The sequence below is a fragment of the Kogia breviceps genome, chromosome X (assembly GCF_026419965.1).
Source record: "Kogia breviceps isolate mKogBre1 chromosome X, mKogBre1 haplotype 1, whole genome shotgun sequence".
NCBI classification, from domain to species: Eukaryota; Metazoa; Chordata; class Mammalia; order Artiodactyla; family Physeteridae; genus Kogia; species Kogia breviceps.
Window position 1 is genome coordinate 72015625 of NC_081330.1, and position 23590 is coordinate 72039214.

At 39.4% G+C, this 23590-nt stretch overlaps 1 protein-coding gene and 1 non-coding gene across 19 annotated transcripts in view; both read right to left on the minus strand.

Moving 5' to 3' along the window:
• TAF1 (TATA-box binding protein associated factor 1) overlaps positions 1 to 23590 on the minus strand; it is an 84616-nt gene that overhangs the window by 26796 nt on the left and 34230 nt on the right. For 14 of the 18 annotated variants that reach the window (XM_067024070.1, XM_067024072.1, XM_067024069.1 and 11 more), the window contains 7 exons: positions 21477 to 21585; positions 21163 to 21261; positions 20696 to 20873; positions 17491 to 17558; positions 16292 to 16414; positions 14466 to 14558; positions 14303 to 14387 (listed from right to left, as the gene is read on the minus strand). In XM_067024070.1, the coding sequence (XP_066880171.1) occupies positions 14303 to 14387; positions 14466 to 14558; positions 16292 to 16414; positions 17491 to 17558; positions 20696 to 20873; positions 21163 to 21261; positions 21477 to 21585 (755 nt within the window). Of the gene's footprint in view, positions 1 to 12403; positions 12519 to 14302; positions 14388 to 14465; positions 14559 to 16291; positions 16415 to 17490; positions 17559 to 19522; positions 19668 to 20695; positions 20874 to 21162; positions 21262 to 21476; positions 21586 to 23590 lie in introns of those variants that run through there. The other 4 variants (XR_010838746.1, XR_010838747.1, XR_010838748.1 and 1 more) reach the window with 2 other exon arrangements.
• LOC131749119 (U6 spliceosomal RNA) lies at positions 10922 to 11028 on the minus strand. The gene has a single exon (XR_009333227.1). It is a non-coding gene; the product is annotated as a U6 spliceosomal RNA (small nuclear RNA).

The following is a 23590-nucleotide window of genomic DNA, read 5'->3' on the forward strand; positions in this document are numbered from 1 at the left end:
TTTATTTATTATTATTTTTTTGCAGTACATGGGCCTCTCACCGTTGTGGCCTCTCCCGTTGCGGAGCACAGGCTCCAGATGCGCAGGCTCAGCGGCCACGACTCACGGGCCCAGCCGCTCCGAGGCATGTGGGATCCTCCCAGACAGGGGCACGAACCCATGTCCCCTGCATGAGCAGGCGGATGCTCAACCACTGCGCCACCAGTGAAGCCCAGATCATGGATTTAAATGTACAACAATAAGGGAAAACCTTTGCGACCTTGGGTTAAGCAAAGACTTCTCAGAGACATACCAGAAGCACAGTCCAAAAAGAAAAAATTGATAAATTGGATTTCATCAAAATTAAACATTTATGCTCTTTCAAAGCAAAAGACTGAAAAGAAAAGACACAGGCTAGAAAAAAATCTTTGTAAATCATATATCTAGGGACTTTCCTGGTGGTAGGAAGACCCCACATGCTGTGAAGCAACTAAGCCCATGCACCACAAGTACTGAGCCTGTGCTCTAGAGCTCGTGAGCCACAACTACTGAGCCTGCGTGCCACAACTACTGAAGCCCGTGAGCCTAGAGCCTGTGCTCCACCAACGAGAAGCCACTGCAATGAGAAGCCCGCACACCGTTAGAAAGAGTAGCCCCCACTTGCCCCAACTAGAGAAAGCCCATGAGAAGCAACACAGACCCAACACAGCCAAAAAAAAAAAAAATCATGTATCTAATAAAGGATGTACCTAGAATATATAAAGAACCCTCAAAACTCATTAATCATAAGAAAGCAATGCAATTAAAACCAGGGCAAAGAAATGAACAGACGCTTCACCAAAGAAAATATATGAATGGCAAATAATCACATGAAAAGATGTATAACATCAACAGCCATTAGGGGAATGAAAAGTAAAAACACAATGAGATAGATGAATGGATACAATTTTTAAAAATAGTGGTAATACTAAATACTGCAGAGAAATGATGATTCATAATTGTTGGTGGGAATGCAAAATGGTATGGGCACTCTGGAAGAGTACAGCAGTTTCTCACAAAATCACACATACATTTACCATCATATTCTTAAGCATTTATCCCAGAGAAATGAAAATTTATATTCACACAAAATCCTGTATACTAATATTCACAGCAGCTTTATTCATAAGAGCAAAATACTGGAAAACTGAATGTCTTTCAATGACTGAATGGTTGAACAAACTCTAGTGAGATGAACACTACTCAACAATTTAAAAAATGAACTACTGACACATAAAATAATTTTGATGGATCTCAAGAGAATTATATTTAGTGAAAAAAATCAATCTCAAAAATATTATATTATTATTTATATAACATGCTCAAGTTTCAAAACTATAAAGATGGAGAAGAGCAAAGAGGTTGCCAGGGAACAAGGAGAACAGTGGGTGCACATGGAGGGACATGGATGCAGAGGGGTAGTCTCAGGGAGTTCTTCTGTGATGACAGACCAGTTCTAAACCTTGATGGTGGTGGTGGTGGTGGTGCGATGGCATAAAACTGCATAAAACTATACACATGCACAAATGAATATAGATTTTTTTAAAGGTGCAAACTGAATAAGGTCTGTAATCTAGTTAATGGTAATGCATCAATATCAATTTCCTGATTTTGATACTGAACCACAGCTATGTAAGATGTCACCATTGGAGGAAGGTAGGTGAAGGGTATATAGGACTCTACACTATTTTTGTAATTTCTTGAGTCTAAAATTATTTCAAAATGGAAGCTTAAAAATGAGGATCAGGATATATTCATGAGCAAAGAGAGCAAATTACAGAATAATTATCTATAAAAATGACAATTTTTGTAAAAAAAAAACCCCAAAAGTTAAAAACTATTTGTGTAATTACTTAATATGTTTTGTATAAGTATAGGTGGATATACACCAAACTGTTACCTCTAGGGAATAAAACTATGGGAGACAGGAGCGGGAGGGCAGGAACAAGCTTTTTTTTTTTTTTTTTTCAGAAGGATGGATTTACCACTTGCAGCAAGTCAGGAGAACACTGGGGATCTTCCCCAAAGCAGTGTCCCCGGAAGAAGCTTTAATATTTAATTCTATCTATTTCTGTGTTGTTTGACCTTTTTGTAAGTATGAATTATTAAAGAGGTCTATCTGACAGGAATGTGAATGATAGGTTAGAAAGAGATAAGTCTAAAGGCTAGGACACTGGCCAGGTGACTACTTATTGTAATAATCTAGGCAAAATATAATAAGGGTTTTAGTGATATGCTGGAAGTTGGGGATTTATTCAAGGGAAAGAATCAAAAATAACTCTTGAGGTTTCCAGATGTAGCTACTCAGTGACGCTAGTACCCCATTCAACCCAGATTGAAAACAGTAAAGGAGTCAAGTAAAGGACAGAGGGAGAAAACTGGAATAGAGAAAGGTTGGAAGAACACTCAGTTTGAAGCATGTTTCAAGTTCCACTGGGACATCCAACAGGAAATGTTCAGCAGGTGGTTGGGATATACATAAATCTTTCCCCAGAATAGAGATGAGAGTCATCAGGGAAGAGGTAGTAATTAAAGTTGTAGGAACAGGCAGAAGAATATTCAGTAAAGGAGACTGAAAAGGAATGGTCAAAGAGGTAGGAGGAAAGTAAGAGCTGAAAGTTGTTATGAAGTCAATCATACTACAGTTTCAAGGAAGAAATGGTCAGTAATGTCAAATACTGGGGTGAGGTCAAGATAAGGACTTGAGGGCTTCCCTGGTGGTGCAGTGGTTGAGAGTCCGCCTGCCGATGCAGGGGACATGGGTTCGTGCCCCGGTCTGGGAAGATCCCACATGCCGCGGAGCAGCTGGGCCTGTGAGCCATGGCCGCTGAGCCTGCGTGTCCGGAGCCTGTGCTCCGCAACGGGAGAGGCCACAACAGTGAGAGGCCCGCATACCAAAAAAAAAAAAAAAAAAAAAAAAAAGATAAGGACTTGAAAAGTGCCCACTATACCAGGCAATTATGTAATACTGTTTACTTGGTATGCCGGGCAGGGTAGAACCAGATTAAAGCTAAGTGAGGCATGAATGGCAGGTAAAGAATAGGAGAAAGACGTTACATATTCGTTTAAAAATAAAAGAAAAGAGAAGAAAAAAAAAAGAAATCCTCATCCATGCTATAACATGGATGGTTGAACCTTGGAAACATTATGCAAAATGAAATACAAGCCAGACACAAAAGGACAAATATTCTATGTACTGTATGATTCCATTCATATGAGGTACCTAGAAGAGGCAAATTCACAGACAGAAAGAATAGAGGTTACCAAGAACTGGGGGAATGGGAGAATGTGGTTACTGTTTAATGGGTACTGAGTTTCTGTCTGGGATGATGAAAAGGTTCTGGAAATGGATAGTGGTGATGGTTGCACAACACTGTGAGTGTGCTTAATGCCACTGAATTATAAACTTAAAAATGCTTAAAAAAGGTAAATTTTTATGTTGTGTAGATTTTACCATTTTTATGATCAAAAGAGATTTTATTCTCTTCAATGATGTGAGAGACTTAACCTGTATGTAGGAATACTTATACCTTGGCCCCAGTCTAAGGAGAGTCACTGACAGAAAAAAAGAAAGAACCTTAATATTTATTAATGGCTAAACTTAAGGACAGACTTAGAAACTAGCATACAGAAATACTTTAAGCATTATATTAACCTACGAACAATAATATTCTTCAAACTGATTGAAACCTTTAGATTTAATAAATCACATTGAGGGCGGGGAGCACATGTACAACAGTAGCAAAACTTAAATTAACTAGGAATAGGGATTTCCCTGGTGGCACAGTGGTTAAGAATCCACCTGCCAATGCAGGGGAAAGGGGTTCAATTCCTAGTCTGGGAAGATCCCACATGCCGTGGAGCAACTAAGCCCATGCGCCACGACTACTGAGCCCACGCACTGCAACTACTGAAGCCCATGCACCTAGAGCCCGTGCTCTGCAACGAGAGAAGCCACTGCAATGAGAAGTCCGTGCACCACAATGAAGAGTAGCCCCTGCTCGTTTCAACTAGAGAAAGTCCACGTGCAGCAATGAAGACCCAACACAGCCAAAATTAATTAATTAATTAATTAACTAGGGAAAAACTCAACAAGAAAAAAAGTAGATGCTCAATAGCAACAAAAACTATAAAACATATAGAAATAAACAAAAGATGCCTAGAAATTATACAAAAAACCTAGAAGTCTTTGTTGCGGGAGGTAAAAGAAAATGTGAAGAAACGAGCTCCTAGATGAAGAAACATATTATTATAAAGATATACACTCTCTTCAAATTAATCCACAAATTAAAATGTCAATATTATCTACCTACCTACCTATTTATGGACAAGATAGAATCTAACAAAAATGATTCTAGAGTGTATTTAGGATACTTGGGTGAAGACAGTCTAGCAGAGGAATTTAAAATGATAAAGTCTGAATGATGATCACAGTGATACTATCTGGTGGTTAACAGTGCAGATTGGATAAACAAACACATAAAACAAAATAGAAAGCTCCAAAATAGGTTCAAGAATATATATACGGGGGCTTCCCTGGTGGCACAGTGGTTGAGAGTCCGCCTGCCGATGCAGGGGATGCCGGTTCGTGCCCCGGTCCGGGAAGATGCCACATGCCGCAGAGCGGCTGGGCCTGTGAGCCATGGCCGCTGGGCCTGCGCGTCCGGAGCCTGTGGTCCGCAACTGGAGAGGCCACAACAGTGAGAGGCCCGCGTACCACACACACACAAAAAGAATATATATACGAATTAAGTATATGATAAAGGTGGTATTTTGTACTAATGTAGAAAAGGATAGACTATTCCATAAATACAACTTGGACACTTGGCTAATCCTTTGGAAGAGAAAGTAAGTTAGATATTTACCTATACCTTAGATTCTATTTTTAAAAATCAATAAACATTCAAATGTTTAAAATGTTCTATGTATTAGAAAAAAATACAGTTGGATACCTTGGGGGTATGGAAGGTCTCTTACACCATTATAACAAACACAGAAATTATAAAGGCAAAGACTGATAAATATAACTATATAAAATGAAGTTTCTATATGTCAGAAAATACCATAAACCTAAAAGACCTCTGGGCATGATAGAATAACTGCTATTGGACTAGTCTTCCCACTGTAACCAGAAAACTGGAAAAAACATATGAAACAACTCTTTCCAACCAGGAAGTATAGGACTGTGATTCTTGAGAGAAAGGAAGTAAAGGAAGTGAGCCCTACAACTGTCCTTAGCTTTCTGCCGAACCCAAGAAAAGCACAGCAGTCTCGCTAGGCCATAGAGCCAGATAGTGGAGTCTGAGGAGGCTAAAACAACTGTAAACTGCAGGACAGATCTGGAGAGAAGAGAACTCCACAGAAAAATAACCTAAGATCTCCAGAAAGGCTCTCTTGAGTCTTCAGCTGAATACTAAGCTGCACATGTACATGATGAAACTCCGGAAAGAGTCCTATAAGCAGAACAACTATTAGAGCTCATACAGGGCTGGGAATTACTCAAACAAAAGTGTAGGAAAAAACTACCCTAGAGATTTTTTTGGGTAAATTTATTTTTTATGTAATCTAGACTGTAGGGTCCCACTGAGCATTCTAAAACGTCAGGAGCTCAGATTTTATGATATATCATCTACTTATTGTAGGTAAGATGGCTTCTTCTTGGAGTTGACCTTTTGGTTTGAAGAACACTGGAGAAGGAACCTGCTAGGAAATTCTTTGGGAAAAGGGATTTCGTCATGAATAGCTTGGCATCATCTATTGGTACAGACTATGCAGTTTACCTTAAATTTAAATCAAACGTTAAGTATTAAGGCCTCTGCCAACTACTTAAGACTTTGTGGCTTTGTTAAGACCAGTAAAAAAATGTGGGCTGTGTTTTTCAGACAGGATTTCTTTATCTGTATGACTCTCTCACTGACATGGAATGTTGTGTGCCTTTTAAGACTATTGCAAATAGTTCCAATCCCAAGTTTTGGGTTTCCTTGATTATTAATGTTCCTTCAAATGTAATTTGAACATGAACAGAGGCTCTGAGGTTGATTCAGTACCTATGTGGTATCTGGAAGGTCTAAAGGCCTACTCTAGTATCAGTGTGCAGTCCATCACCACCACCTCAAGTACAAGACTGTGTCCTCCAATGTGTACTGCATACTTCCAGATGCAGTTTCATCTGGAGTATTACTCATCTTCCACTTGCTGCCCGATGATAACCTTCGTGTTAAGCATTCTAGCTATGTACAATATAGCTCATGTGTCATATACATGGTAATACGGGATAAGTCAATGAAGGTATATAAAATGCTATGGAAATACGCCACTATGCAGTGTGATATTATGTATGAAGGATCTGAATGGAAATAGTCAAAATAATGTTAACTAGAGATACCATTCTACTAATTTTGGTTAGTAAAATGTTTTGAAATAAAATTTTTAAAGCAGGGAATAGATTCCACATGGACTTTGTTACTGTTAATTAGAAACAGAGGCAGGTTCGTATCTGGCCAAACCAACACAGTTTTAAACAAAAGTATTATTTTGTGTATAGTACCTGATGGTAGGAAACATCTCATATGTGCCTTCAACTCCATGATGGGTGTCTTTTTAGTATAAAAAATGTGACATTTCTTATCTCATGACACCACTTACCCTTATAGCCCTATTCAGAGGTTTCTTACACTCTCACCCACTGGTTAAGGATGGGGGGAAGAGAGCCTTCCAGGCTGTCCACTGCTGCTACCAAATTATTATTTACTTCCCCTTGGGGAAAAGAAAAAAATCCCTCCTACTTTGAGGCTTTTTCTCTACTATGCCAGAGGTTGAAAACCAGCTGCCATGGAGCCACATTTGGCTTGCAGATAGATGTTTTTATTTGGCTTGCACAGTTAAAAAATTTTTTTTTAACTATTTGCAAATATGTAAAAATTAGGAAATGTTATACACACACAAATCCAGATTTTCAGCTTCTCCTGAAAAATTAAGATACCTAGTGACACTGTATTCTCATCTCCTTAGGAAAACAATCAGATGTAGTAAAGTACAAGCCTCTTTAGATGGAATATATACTCTTCCGGTTTACCACAATCCACACCTGGGCCACCTCACTCATTTACATTACTTGCCTGGCCCCTATAGGCCGCTTGAGTCTGAGATCTTTGCTCTTCACCTTTACTCACCATCATTAACCTACTCACATTCACCAAGGACTTGCACACCTGGCACAATCTTCTTGGCTCCAAATCCCTCCCCATCATGGTGGGTTACTCTAATGTTCACATGTACCACCCATACAAAATCCTTGCAAATCTTCATGCCAATGGTTCGCACCTCCACTTCAGCCAAACATATCCACGACTATATCCAGAATGTTGTCTTTACTAAAAACTGCTTCGCCTCTGGAAGTTTCAATGCTAATATCCTACACTTCCTTATCACAGTCTTGTATCTGTCCAGTTTTTTCATTCTCTCGCTCTGATCTCAAGGAAACTTGCATCCCTATTAACTCCTGTCTCTATCAAGCCTCTCCTGGCTTTAGTTCAAAAACTAAGGCAATGTGTAGCAGTATACTGAAGAAAGCTATAGGATCACTGTCATTTTCTCTTTCTTCATCAGCAGTTTTACTTGAAGATGGAGGTGAGGGTGGGGGAGGGGAGGCTATAAAATAATTTGGTAAGAAATTTGAAACATGTTAAAGTACAAAGATTTCGCCTAATACAAAATCAATATAAATTTAAAAGATAAAACATGAATTGCCAAAGAAATTTCAAGCTTTTGTAGAGCTGCTTTGGGATACTCCCCCCAAACTAGAGGCTATATAGTCATAATCCTCTGCTATAAAGGGACCTTTGGTGACAAAGTTTGAGAAGCTCAACCATCAATTTTTTTTTTCTTGCTAACACTGTCAATTCCCGATCTTTGCGACACATCCAGAAACAAAATCCCAATCCTGAATCAATTCTACCATCTGCCTTGTTTCCTCATGTGGTTTGATAAGCACTGACAAGTTACCCAACTGTGCCAATTGACGTTGTTATAAAAATGAATGATTTCCAACTTCAGCTGGACCCTCAAAGACTGCTCAATATTTCTGAAATGTCTCTAAGTCAGCTCCTTCGCAAATTTCCTACAACAGATAATTCAAACCCTTATCTACATTTCTCTTCAAATTCTCTCTCCCACCACCTCACCCACTCTTAGCAAAAGACCCCATTTGCTACTTTGCAGAGAAAATGAGAGGCTACTGGGCAGAAACTTTCTCAATGTTTATATTCCCATTCACATAGGGATCCTATCTTATAATCTTAATTTTCTTCTCTTTCACCTATACAAACATCCCCTCTGTCCAACTGCCTTCATCCCCTCCAAAACACTGATTACAGTCTTCTGTCTTCCCTTCACGGGCAAATTTCAGTCTCCACTTAATTCTCACTCATTTATATCCTCTGTAGTCTGGGGGCTTTTGATTCTACCACTGCACTGAAATAGCTCTTCTAATGACCGTTCTCTTTGGTCTTCTCCGTAGCACTTGACCTGTTGGCCATTTTCCTCTTCTCTTGGTTTCCAGGACATTACTCTCTTCTGGTTTTCCTTCTTTCATTCTGGTCACTCCTCAGTATTCTCCACCTGATCCCTTAAATGTTGATTTGGTATTTGTTGGGTATATTCTCATCTTACATTCTCTCTTAATAGTGGTTCTTAACTATTTTGGGTCACATACAACTTTGATAATATGATAAAAGCTATGGTCTGAAAAACATACAACCATAGTTCACCTACAGCATCAGGGGGTTCAAGGAATGTACCCTACTCCCTATTTGAGCTCATCTACTTATATTTTTATATGCTGATGATTTGAAAAAAATATCCATATGTACAAATAGTACAGACTTCTCTTCTGAGCTTTGGACCTCTATATAGCTAACTACCTACTGAAAGTCTTCACTTGGATGTCCTACCTTAATACAACATAGCCCAAATTGAACTCTACCACTTTTCTCCGAAACCACTCCTCCTATATTTCCTATTATAGTCAGCCCTCTGTATCCACAGGTTCTGCAACCATGGAAATCAACCAACCGTAGGTTGAAAATATTTGCAAAAAAAATTTTCAGAAAGTTCCAAAGAGCAAAACTTCATTTTTCTGCACACTGGCAACTATTTACATTGTATTTATAACTACTTACACAGCATTTACATTGTACTGGGTATTATAGGTAATCTAGAGATGATTTAAAGTATATGGGAGGATGTGTGTAGGTTATATGCAAATACTATGCCATTTTATATAAGTGACTTGAGCATCTGCAGATTTTGGTATCCATGGGAGTCACGGAACCAATCCCCTGCAGATATCAAGAGACAACTGTATTAGTCAATGGCACCACCAGTTTGCCCAAGTCAGAATTCTGAATGTCATATGATTTATCCATCCTTCCAAAAAATGGAAATTTCTTTATTTTTAATTACAAAAGTATTTCATGCTCAATTAAAAAAATTCAAACACCTAAGTACAAAAAAGTATAAAGTGAAGATTATCCTCCACCTCTCCCTTTAGTAATCCTACTCTATGACAACAACTGAACAAAATAGTGACTGAGCCCTTTAGATGGGGGATGTGCTCTCTAGTTCATCCATTCCTACTGAGCCTGTTTTACTCATTTATGTTACCTGTCTGGCCTCCATAGGATTTGAATTTGCAACTCCTTCTGTAAATACTGTTGAGTGATCTAGTTTTCAACAGTACATATCTTGGATATATTTTGATATCAGCATATGTAAGGTACAGCTTTGTTAGCTAATCTACCATTCTGATGGCTAAACAGTATTCCATCATATAGACGTACCATAATTTAACTAATTTCCTATTGTTGGATATTTAGAATGCTCCTATATTTTTGCAATTACAAGCAATGTTGCAATTACAAACATATGTACATTTGTACGTATGCCTTTGCAAACCTGTGTGGAGTATTCCTTTGAGATGAACTTACTTTTAGTCAAAGGGAATACACATTTATAGTCCTCTAAAAAGTTTGTACTTATTTATGTTCTCACCAAGAGCATAAGAGTACTTAGCATCATTTTGAATTCTCCCTGTCCTTTACCCATACCCTCAACTTCCAACCATTTATGAAGGTATCAATCCTACTTCCTCAATATCTCTACCATCTGTCCCCATCTTTCCAGTCTTATTGCTACTTAACTTAGTTCAAGCTCTCAGTACTTTTAACTTGGACTGTTGTCAACAGTTTCTTTACTGGTTGCCATATTTCATTTCCCCTCCTATCAATTCTTCAGATAGCTTCCAGAATGACCTTACTAAAATACCTGTTACGGTGGTCTGTCTTTTTAAAGGCATACTACGCCTTTCATGACTTGGCCCCATCTAACTTTAAAAACTAATCTCTTAACACCAAAACTAGCTCCCATTTTGCACCCTAGCCAAACTCAACTATTTGCACTGCCCTATCCAAGGCACTCTCATCTTTTTAGCATTTGCACTATCTACCTGGAACTTCTTTCCCACACTTCTCCACTTGACTATATGCCTGGCACAGCAGGTGCTCACTAAAGAATTAGCTACAATAATCATCATCCTTCAAAATTTAGCCCAAAAATCACCTCATGAAAGAGTTTCCTGCCTTCCATACCAGCAGAAAACTTGGAAAACATACAAAAGATGAAAATGAAGACAACCGTAACCTTACATCTCAGAAATAATCACTTATCACCAGCACGTCTTTTTTCTATGTATCTTTTCTTAAAAGCATAACTGAGATGACATAAAGTTATGTGTTCTGTTTTTCTCACTTAACATTCTAAGCACTTTTGTCATTAGTTTTTTTTTAACACCTTTACTGGAGTATAATTGCTTTACAATGGTGTGTTAGTTTCTGCTGTATAACAAAAAAATATGGAACACTTCATGAATTTGCATGTCATCCTTGCACACGAGCCATGCTAATCTTCACTGTATCATTCCAATTTTAGTATATGTGCTGCCGAAGTGAGCACTGTCTTTAGTTTTTTTTTTTTTTTTTTTTTTGGTACGCGGGCCTCTCACTGCTGTGGCCTCTCCCGTCGCGGAGCACAGGCTCAGCGGCCATGGCTCACGGGCCCAGCCGCTCCGCAGCACGTGGGATCCTCCTGGACCGGGGCACGAACCCGCGCCCCCTGCATCGGCAGGTGGACTCCCAACCACTGCGCCACCAGGGAAGCCCTGTCTTTAGTTTTTAAAATAAGCTTTCAATCTTTACACAGCAATCCACCATACAGGTGGCACAATAACTAGTCATTCTCTTTACATTAACCGTTCAGGTTATTTCTAATTAATATAAATGACATTATCATGAACAGCTTTGTCTATATCTCTGATTAGGATAGATTATCCTACCACGTGCTAAGCACTTACATGCATTATTTTATTTAATGCTCACGATAGCCCTCTGAGGAGGGTATTATTATTTTCCTCATTTTACAGAAAAGAAAGCAGAGTCTAAGTTACTTGTCCAAAGTCACAATGCTATGAAGTGGTGGGGCCAATATTCAAATTCAAGTCTACCTGACTATAAAGTCTGTTCATTTAACTATTTTTAAGTCTCAATGCTGTCAAAGAGCTTTCTAAAAGTGTCTAACAATGTTACACTGCCAACAGCATATGTGACAGTACCTGTCTCACTAGCATTTTGAATACTTCCATTAAAAAAGAAATTGAAAAAAAAAGAGAAATTGAGCTCATCTAATAGGCAAAAAAAAGTCTGTTTCAATTTGCATTTCTTTGATTACTAGGTACAACTGAATATTCATTTTCATTTGGTATTTAATTTTTGTCTTCTGTGATTTGTCCATCTGCCCTCTTCTCATTTCAATTAGCATCTTCTGGGTTTTTCTTGTTGCCTTACATAAGCTCCTCATAAATCTGCCCTCTATCTTCAGGCAGCCATTACCAGGCCAAGCATCCTCTGTAACACTCTTGCTTATTACTTGTTATACTCATTTTTAGACACCTGTGAGCCTGCCAACTTCTATTACCAGAATTTTGGCTAATTAGCTTTAGGTGTGTTCAGGAGACAATAATGGAGAAATAAATGACCTGACAGAGGTCATTTGTACTTTCCAATCAGCAATAAGAAGGGCACAAGGGACGATGGAGATTCTTTTAATGCAACCCAGATGGAACAAAAATGGAAGGCTCATCTCCTACAACTTCTCTTTTTAAAAAAAATTTTATTTATTTAATTTATTTATTTTTGGCTGTGTTGGGTCTTCGCTGCTGTGCGTAGGCTTTTCTCCAGTTGCGGTGAGAGGAGGCTACTCTTCATTGCAGTGTGCGGGCTTCTCATTGTGGTGGCTTCTCTTGTTGCAGAGCACGGGCTCTAGGCGTGTGGACTTCAGTAGTTGTGGCTCACGGGCTCTAGAGCACAGGCTCAGTAGTTGTGGCGCACGGGCTTAGTTGCTCTGTGGCATGTGGGATCTTCCCGGACCAGGGATCAAACCCGTGTCCCCTGCATTGGCAGGCGGATTCTCAACCACTGCGCCACCAGGGAAGCCTTCCTACCACTTCTCTTAATGAAATATACAGGTTCTAGTCAAGTACAGTTCCTTGAACTTACCCTGTTCTTTCATTCCTCCATGATATTCTATTCTCTATACCCAGAATACCCATTTCCTCATCTGTCGTTCTGGTTGCTCCCTCCATCACTCCCTCTTTCTAATTCTCTGTCCCTTCTACCTGGCAAACTTAACAGTCATACTACTTGGGTTCCTGAACATTGTGGAGAAAAGTCATACAATCAGGTGGATTTTTAGCTGAGACCTAAGTATGCTAGGCAATTCTCTCAAATGCCCTTAGCTCCCTCTTCTGTTTTGCTTCAGGAGTTATTTGGGATTGTCATTTTGCTGCCTAATTCTTTCAATGTTTTTCCATTTAGGATAATGTAAAAGCTTTTAAGTATGACATATGGCATACACTAGGCCCTCTTATGATTTGACACCTGTCTACTTCTCTATATATAACCAGTCATTCATCAACATGTACACTTAACAGCAACCCCAGTAACTTGTATTTTTTTTTTTTTGGTGGTATGCAGGCCTCTCACTGTTGTGGCCTCTCCCGTTGCGGAGCACAGGCTCCATACGCACAGGCCCAGCAGCCATGGCTCACGGGCCCAGCCGCTCCCCAGCATGTGGGATCTTCCCGAACCGGGGCACGAACCCGTGTCCCCTGCATCCGCAGGCGGATTCTCAACCACTAGCGCCACCAGGGAAGCCCCCCAGTAACTTGTTTCTTAAACCCAAGATGTAATTTCAGGTCTCTGTGCCTTCATATATTGCTGTTCTCCCTGCCTAGAATGCTTTCTCCTCACTTTTTGGTTAGCAAACTCCATTGATACTTTAGAACTCAGCTTAAGAAAACTCTCTTCCAGAAAGTTTTCTCTAATCCCACTCTGATTTAGATATCCTGTTTCTGTTTTCCTTTGGCACTCTGTGAATACATCTAGCATAATACTTAAGTTCTGTAATTTTTCTTTTTTGTTTTCCCAACTAAACTACAACCAATTTGGAGGTAGAGAACATATCTAATTTGACTTTATATTTGTAACATCTATCAGTGCCAGCACAAATTAGGTGCTCAACTGATGTTTACTTAAGTGAGCCATTCAAAACTGAACTGTAATAACTTGTTTATGAAGCCTTCCCTAACCCTTAGGTGAAGGTGTTCCTTCCTCTCCTCTAGGGCACTTTGTACATCCTTCTAATATAGCCCTTACCAAGCTACATTTTAACTGTTTCTCTTCATTGACATGAGGACAATGATGTCTTTCCCACTGGTAGATTAAGTAGCTAGCACAGCACCTGAGATATATTATTCAATCATTTCATATATTGAGCAAAAACTCCATGCTCTGAGGAAGCACACCATGGTCTATATTTAACACATTTCCCTAAGCTCCATCTAAGGGCCTGGGGCATAGGTGAGTTTTCACATCTTATGGAAAGCAGTGATGGCCCAAAGTAATATCCATTTGATTTTTATTCTCATCTCATTTTTTGGTGCTTTCCAAAGTTTAGAAAATAAATATACGTTGTTTTTTCATCATTAAATGTTATTAGCAAGCTTTACAGAACACACTAAAGTATGTGCTTGTTTAAGAAAAATGCAGAGTAAGTCACATGACTGATTCTGCTATCATTGCTCAAGGCTGCTTTATGCACTTAAATTTTAATAATACTAACTAATGTTGGATGGATATATTGATGGAAAGAGAAAAAAAGGAGAAATACCCACCATTGTATTTAACACTGTTGGCCAGAATAAGGTTGACATCGTCTAGAAAGCTCTCCCGACTCTGATACTTGTGCTTGGAGATATTCTGTGATTAAAAGAATCAGGGACTCAGATACACAAAGTTACTTGATTCCCAAAAGACATTTTAGACCAAATCACTCACCTTACGTATGGTCTCTAAATCCATTGGACTGACAATCACTTTGTAATAATCTGGAACAAACTTCTTATTAACTGGGTGATGAAATGGCCAAGACTAGCAAAAAGAAAACATGAGAAATTAAATGGAAACCGTTCTTCATACCAGAGATTCTCAAACTTCACTGGGTCACAAATATTCTTAAGACTCCAACAAAAGCTATGGACCCTTTTCCCAGAAAGACACATAATCATACAAAACTCTGCATATAATTTAAGGGGATTCCTTTATGGGTTCATGTGCCCTGGTAGGGTCTTGTCCCATGCAGATGGTTTATAGCAGGGGTCCCCCAACTGCTGGGCCATGGACCACTACTGGCCCGTGGTCTGTTAAGAACTGGGCCGCACAGCAAGAGGTGAGCGGTGGGCAGGTGAACGAGCGAGTGAAGCTTCATCTGTATTTACAGCCGCTCCCCATCGCTCTCATTACTGCCTGAGCTCAACTCCTGTCAGATCAGCAGTGGCATTAGATTCTCACAGGAGCATGAACCCTACTGTGAACTGTGCATGTGAGGGATCTAGGTTGCGTGCTCCTTATGAGAATCTAATGCCTGATGATCTGGGGTGGAGTTGAGGTGATGATGCTAGCGCTGGGGAGTGGCTGCAAATACAGATTAGCAGATGATAATTAACGATAATTAGCAGAGAGGTTTGACTGCACAGAGACCATAATAAATCAATTGCTTGCAGATGTATATCAAAACCCTATCAGTGAGTGGCAAGTGAAAACAAGCTCAGGCCTCCCACTGATTCTGCATCATGGTGAGTTGTGTAATTATTTCATTATACATTACAATGTAATAATAATAGACATAAAGTGCACAATAAATGTAATGTGCTTGAATCATCCTGAAACCATCCCCCACCCACCATCCATGGAAAAATTGTCTTCCACAAAACCGGTCCCTGATGCCAAAAAGATTGGGGACCGCTGGTTTACGGCTTTACTGCATACACAACATATGCCTACAACACAAAAGGAAACTCAGTTCAGGATTCCCTAGGGAGGATCGTTACAACAAAATGATACATAGAATCAACATGGTACCCCTGCCATAAAGTTGCAAGACAAAATATGAAACAAAAAAACAACAAATGTGGGACTTCCCTGGTGGCACAGTGGTTAAGAATCTGCCTGCCAATGCAGGGGACATGGGTTCGAGCCCTGGTCTGGGAAGATCCCACATGCCTCAGAGCAACTAAGCCCGTGAGCCACAAGTACTGAGCTTGCACTCTAGGGCCTGAGCGCCACAACTACTGAGCCCGTGTGCCACAACTGCTGAAGCCCGCAGGCCTAGAGCCTGTGCTCCACGAGAGAAGCCACCACAATGAGAAGCCTGCACACTGCAACGAAGAGTAGCCCCCGCTCACCGCAACTAGAGAAAGCCCACACGCAGCAACAAAGACCCAACGTAGTCAAAAATAAATAAATAAAATGACAACAAATGCTGGGTAATTATCAAACTCTCATTTGTTAAGAAGCACCTCTAAATCCAAAACCTCCCATTAGCTGGCATCCTAATTTCTCTCCAGGGCTATTCAGGAGCATTAAAATACTGAATGTCAACAACAGGTATAAAGAACCTCTCTATATCACAGATTCCTGGCCTCTTTGACTTCAATGATAATGCACTCATAGAGCAAAAAGGTTTCTTTTAAAAATTATATACCAGTTTGAATTGACAAACACCACACTCCAGACTCCCCAACATACATACACATGCACACATCCTTTCACCCTTTCCTCTCTCCTGTACTATCTTCACAATATTTAACACAGAGACCACTTACATCTGGAACTGCCATCATTTTCTGGGTGACAATGTTGTCCAGAATAAAAGAAAATGCCACTTGGTCATCATCATCCAGCAAGGGGTTGATAGCTTTCTCTAAACGAGCCAATTTGTCTTCTTTCTGACATGAAACAAAGCAAAGGAAAGGCAGAGGTTTCCCTGAGGTATAATCACCATAGAGTATTAAGGATAATTTAAGGTTCAGTTGTCTATTGCCCTTGTCACAAAAAGTCTAACTTTGAACTGTGGCCTATTTAGTTCCAGACAAAAAGTCCAGATAAGAGAAATAATATTCCAGTAAAAGGATTGAAAGAGATGTACTGACCAATTCCTTTAGGTATTCTATCTTCTATTCTTGCAGATCATCAAAAATATACATCCCTGGGCATCAACAGCTTAGCTCCCACAACAAAAACATCTTCACCAAATTAAGTTTTAATATCAGACTTCTTTTGCTATCGCTGAAAACACTGAACACATTATTGTTGAGTAGTGACTTTTGTGTAAGGGAATCTAACCCAATAAATTCATTTTAGACTGTACTAGGAAAAAGTTTGTGTGTCAACTGCCCCACATCCTCACCCACTAAAACTCAGTCTTTTGTTTTTTAAGTCTTTTTAAATTTTAGTCTTTCTAAGGGAGGTATGCAGTGTTAACTAATCATGGTTTAAATTTGTATCTCCCCAATGATCAATCAAGTTGAGAATCTTTTCATGTTTACTGGCCATTTGGTTATCCTCTTTTAGGAAATTTCTACTTCAATATTAACATCATCATACTTATATTTTTAAGCCTATTAAGGTACCATTTTTTGTTGTTAAGAAGATGAAATACAGATAGATTATCTTTTAAAAATTAAAATTTCTCCCTGCCAAAACAGTCTCTTAGCTTCAGCTGACTTCCTAGGAAGTCAATTTCCTAAGAGTTATGTGGATTTTATATTTTAATTGTAGTCCTACTATTTAATAGCCATGATGCCCAAGACAAATTTGTTTCTTCTACGGACTTCAGTTTTTCCATCTACAAAAGGGAGGGATTAGACTACATGATTTCTAAGGTCCCCTCCAGACTCTAACATACAAAAGACCTGCTACTCCCTCATTTCTCTACTCTTCCTTCTGTTACATTCCCTACTTCCTCAATACTGGTACCTGCCAGCTTCATTCTACTGCTTTTCTCTCATTTTAAATGTCTTACCTCTTTAAGTTTTTCATCACAGAGATCCAGCATGGATTGAGAGATCTGGGTCAATGAGTGCTTCGGCCCTAGATTACAGAGGAACAATAAAAGAGATGGGACCACTAAAAATGGGAGGCAAGAGCTACCAACACCTCTCTAGACTTTTAACTCATTTACTTAATCACCTAATATGTGCCAGGCACCAGCCTAGCTGCTGGGTTAGACAGATGTATCAGTCTTATCTCCATTTTTCAGTGCCTAACACATAGCAGATGTACAATATGGATGAATAAACTATAATTTTAACTCTCTCCCTTATTTGTGTATATCTATACATAGCGGTACTACTGCTGATACTGCTTGCTGCCTTTAATACCTTGAAAACAAAACTATGGATGGGGAATGACAATTTGTTTAAGAATGGCTAAGGAGACCAATGAATGATTTATAATCTTTCCATACTCAGCATACAAAATTTGTGACTGCAATTTTTGTTTGCAGAACTCATGGTTTGTGATGTCCACCCAACATACGGCTAATCCAAAGCCTTTGTCAGAAAAGAATCTCCACCCCACCTCAGACTATTACTTTAGTTTCCCTGAAATCCACAACAAGAGCTTCACAGAATCCTCCAACTATCTTCTACATTCCCTGCTTATGGCTACCCTAATTTAAGCTCATCATAGGGATAGTAAAAACATTTTCATGTAAAAGAACAGTAATTCTGGTTACTTCCTTTCGGTATACTCTCTTATCTTCCTCTGTCAATTCTTTCGTGTAAGTGCTCCCCAGAGCCTAAAACTCAGCTCTTTTCTCAACTACTTATTAATTAACGGGGATTTGTTTATTCATTCAACAACTGTTTAATGACTGTCTGTGATGTGTTAAATGTTGAGAATAAAGGGAAAATAAGACACAGTCCCTACCTTAGAGAGTTCTTGGTTTAGTCAAAGAAAATGACATGAAAATAAAGCATTGCATGACAGGGTGTAAGTGCTTGAAGTATCTACAAGTGAAATGATATGATGTCTGGAAATATAGGCTAAACAATGAACAAGACTGGCCATATATGCTGGTGATTGTGGAACTGGGTGGATAGGTGCACTGAAGTTTATTTACTTTCTATTTTTGTATATGCCTAACAATTTCCATAATAAAGTTTTTAAAAAGTGAGTGTAAGTGCAAATAGAGGAATACACTGATTAGTATGAACTATGGAGGGGTTGCAACATGTTTTAAGGTGTTTTACAACAATTAAATCTGAGTACCAGGGAGTAGGGAAGGCTTGTTGTGAATGACAATCGAGCAGTGTTATTAAACAAGAGAAGTCTATCAGGTAGACAGTAGGGTTGAAAAACATTCCAGAGGGAGGAAAAAGTATGCAAAAACGTGTTAAGTAAGCAAATTCATGGAAACATGAAACAATACATTTCACAACAGGAATCACAAGTAGTTTGGTACAACTGGAATACAGGTAGGTATGTGTGGAGGAGAAATAGGAAATGGAACTTGGAAAGGCAAGAAGGGACATATTACAATGGTCTCATAGGAGATACAAAGGTACTGGAGATTTTAAGCTAGAGAGTAATTTTTCAAATTTGTGTATCAGAAAAAAATACCCTGTCAACAGTGTGAAGGATTACGGCAAGCAGCAGGAAGTCTGGAAGCTATTGCAAGAGGGCAAACAAGAGACGACAAGGGCTTCAACTAAGATAATAGCAATGGAGACCAAAAGGAAGGGGATGTATTTCAGCAAAATTTAGAAGGTACAATTTATGCAACTTAGTGATCTATGAGTATAGGGCAGGGAGAGTGGAATAACAATGGCCAACATTTCTAGGTTGTACAACTAGATGGACAGCAATACTAGCAATGGTGGCACTATTACTATCATCACTATTATCAGCATTTGGGTATGAGGAAGAAGGAAGATTGAGTTAGAGGGGGATGTGGAGAAAGTCATAACTTAAATTTCCAAATTCTTACGAACACTGCCACCTAAATGACCCACAAATACCTCAAGCTCTGTATTTTCAAAGTCAACTCTTACCTTCCCATTCCCCTTCCAAGCTGATTTTTGTTTATGCATTTATCCTTGTCACCTTGAATGATAGTTGGGACTAATAAATTTATTCTTCCTTTGTATGTGTCTGGTACTCTGCTAGGCCCTCGGAATACAAAGATGAATAGTCTCTCTAGGAGGTCACAAAGTGATGGGAAAATCAGATATATAAACAATTATATATAACACATAAGAGCTATAAAACTTGATTTAATTGTGTTGGGGGGCACAGAGGATTGAAAAAATGGGTACTTTGGGCAATCTGAATAAGTCTTCATGAAGAGATGATATGAGTTGGTCTGGAAATATGAATGGAAATGGAATAAAGGGCACTCCAGACAAAGGGCAAAGACTGTACAAAGGCATGAAGACATGGTATAGGATATTTAGTTAACTACAACACTGAGCATAGCAGGAGTCTCTATCTGTAGTAGGTCTGGGAGCCAGTCACTGGAGATGAGACTAGATAAATGGGTCAGGCCTGCTTGTGAAACATTAAAATCTAGGTACTACTATTGTCCCATGTGTACAGGTAAGAAAACTGAAGAGGCTATGAGAGGTTAAATAAGTTGTCTAAGGTAACTCAATTAGTAAGAGGCAGAGCCATAGCTCATACTCTATATGTAACCTTAATCCCTACACTAAGGATACAACTGGAAACCAGAAAACTTTATCCTCTACATGCAGAAGCTATACTGTTTCTTGAACTCTTTAAGACTCAGAAAAAAAGATTTCTTCCTCCTTGCCTTTCCAGCTTTTGAGCAAAGTAGACATATAACAGCCCCTATAACAGATTTGTAGACAAAATCAAAGACAAATATGGTCAATAAGCATATATTCTGCGAGGGTTCCATCCACACTGAATGCCTCTCCCTTCTATTTACTTAGGCTCACTCCTATCTCCCACTGCTTCTCATGCAATTGTTTCATTTCAACAGATTCTCTAAATGTTCTAGAGGATACATAAAAAAGTGCGAATAAAAAGAAGCAATACTTATTAAGTGATTAAAATGTATATTACCTGATTTTCATAACCCCAAAATGCACTAATACATTGTAGGTCCTTTCAGTCAGTCCAATCTAGTCTAAATTTAGGACTAGTAAGGGATAAATAAGGACCTGAAAGGTGACCTTTGCAGTCAAAGAACAGGTGATTCTTACCATTGTAGGTTGCACTATTTTTCACAATTAGCTCCAAATGTTCTCTGAACTCTTCCCGAGATGGGTAGAGGCGTTTACGCACATTTTCACGGAGCGTTTGTAAGTCCATTGGTCGGGTGATAATTTTGTAGTAGTCCTTTACAACCTTTGCATTGACTGGAGTGTGGAAAGGGTACGTCTGTGCAAACAAGAGCCAGCACCATCCATGAGCAAAGAATAATTGCCAGACCAATTCCTGAAGACTCTCACATCTTACCTGTCTCTACCTGGCCATCAACTCTCAAAGGAATCTCTCTAGATGGAGCAGGTCTGTTTCCTCTACTAAACTGTTAAAAAATAAATGAAAAACTATATCCCAAAGAATTAGGAGTTCCAGGTTCCTAGGACTGTACTCTACTGCCATCTATCTGAAATCACAAAGAACAGCCTTGCCATCCATACTGTAAATCTGAATGCAATGAACTCACATTTGGAAGATCTCTCATGTCATTGATGATAGACTCCAAAATGGATGACAATGTCACCATGGGGTCTGTCCGGCGCCGGTGAATGGACTTATGAGGTCTCTAAGGAAAAACAAGAAACCAGAATGCTTCTTTAGATTAAAAAAAAAATAAACACAGTACATATATATTGTGGAAACCCTGTAATGAACAGTACACGTAATTCTCAGGGCAAGGCCAAAGGGAGAATCTAAGGCTATATCAGGGCCATGGCTTAGAGGGCTGGGGGAATTAATGAGAACCCTATCTGGTCAGAAAGCAGCAATGCCAATACTCACATTCAAATAGTCACAGTGAACAGTGGTTCCAACTCGCCGTTTCTTCTTGGGAGGAAGTTGCTGCTTAGGGAACTTGAGAACCAGAGATTTTCTGCGAACCTCATCTGCACTGCAATCAATAACACTTTCATAGTGTGCAGTCTCTATTTCTAGTCCCCAGAAAAAAAGCAACTACAATGAAAAAGTCCAAAGTACCTGAGCATGAGCCTGGGGAGGAAAAAGCCAAACCAAAGGCCAGACATCCACATTCTAAGGCTCAGATCAGGCAAGGCCTCATAGGATCTCCAAATTAATAAAGAACTAGGCAAGCCACAACTTCACCTCAGTTTCCTATTTGGAAGATAAGGGGACTAGGCTAAAGGAATTTCAAGAATCCTCCCAGCTCCAACACTCTATCTTTGGGTTAAAGGGCTAGGAAATTTAACTTACTCAGAATAGAAACAAGGAAGAAATTAAAGCAGGTTTGAAAAGAAAAACTAATTTGAGTCTCCCTCAATCATTAAAAGCCCATCCACCTTTTTCCCTTCCATCATATCGGATCAAGATACATTTTCCTTTTCTAATGTGCTTCAAGACACGACTACTATAGATATTGATAAATTAAATTAATGAGGATGGAAAACAACCCTCAAATCTAAACAGAAACAAATGAATATAACTGCATATCAAATTAATTAAAAATTATATACTCAAAAAAGAATTCAAATATATTTTGAATATAATACCCTGACTGTACAACTTCAGTGGCATATAATCCAAGGACAACAAATTACAGAAAACACCTTGAACCTACTGTACAGATTTGTTGTTGGTAGTAGTATTGATACTGTAATTCTCAAACTATTTTGTATATATCATAGGACAGAGCAAGATGTTGGGAACCAAAGAATGGATACAAATATGAAATGGAGGAAAATGAGGAAGAAGCTGTAGGTACAATTTGAATTGGAGGTATTGATATGAAGTTGTGATTTACAATATATGTATATTTCCTAGTTCTGCCTACTAAGAGCCTAGAAGCAATGACATCTCAGTGGCAATGAGCATACCTAACACCTAGATATTGGTTTCTAAATGCTATTCCCCAATAAAAGGAATCAGGACTCCCTGAGTTCCTGATTCTGGGTCTGGGACAGGGAAATTTCAAGGACAGCCTGGAAAATCTCGTGCCAAAAAGCAAAGAAGTTTTCAAAATTTATAGTCATTTCAAAAGGACACAGGTCAGGCTTGAAGGGATCAAATTTGGGACAATCTGGCCATCAAAATTAATAATGATGGGCTTCCCTGGTGGCACAGTGGTTGACAGTCCACCTGCCAATGCAGGGGACACGGGTTCATGCCCCGGTCCGGGAAGATCCCACATGCCGTGGAGCGGCTAGGCCCGTGAGCCATGGCCGCTGAGCCTGCGCGTCCGGAGCCTGTGCTCCACAACAGGAGAGGCCACAACAGTGAGAGGCCCACGTACCACACACACAAAAAAAATTAATAATGATGTTAATAGATTTTAATATATTAAAGTTTCCAAAAGAAAAAAATTCAGAATCTATAGTAATACCCAAATAAAAAAGGGAGGGGGAAGCTCTTTACAGAATGCCAGTTAACGTAGAAAGAATGAAAAGAGTTAGAAAAACCACCATTAAGCAACCCCCAATGTAATAACTGAGTTATCAGGTAATGATCATCAATGGATGTTAAAACTGTTGAGAGAAAGATTGTTAGCAGGATAGACCACAGTCCCTAGTGACACCTTGAAGGCAGCCTCTGAGCAGAGGACCCAGTTGAGCTGTGCCCAGACTCCTGACCCACAGAAACTGTGAGATAATAAATTGATGTTGTTTCAAGCTCCTGGAAAAAAAAAAGGGACTTCCCTGGTGGTGCAGTAGTTAAGAATCCGTCTGTCAATGCAGGGGACATGGGTTTGATCCCTGGTCCAGGAAGATCCCACATGCTGCAGAGCAACTAAGCCCACGAGTCACAACTACTACTGAGCCTGACCGCCACAACTACTGAAGCCCACGTGCCACAACTACTGATCCCACATGCTGCAACTAATGAAGAAGCCTGCACGCCTAGAGCCCGTGCTCCGCAATAAGAGAAGCCACTGCAAGAAGAAG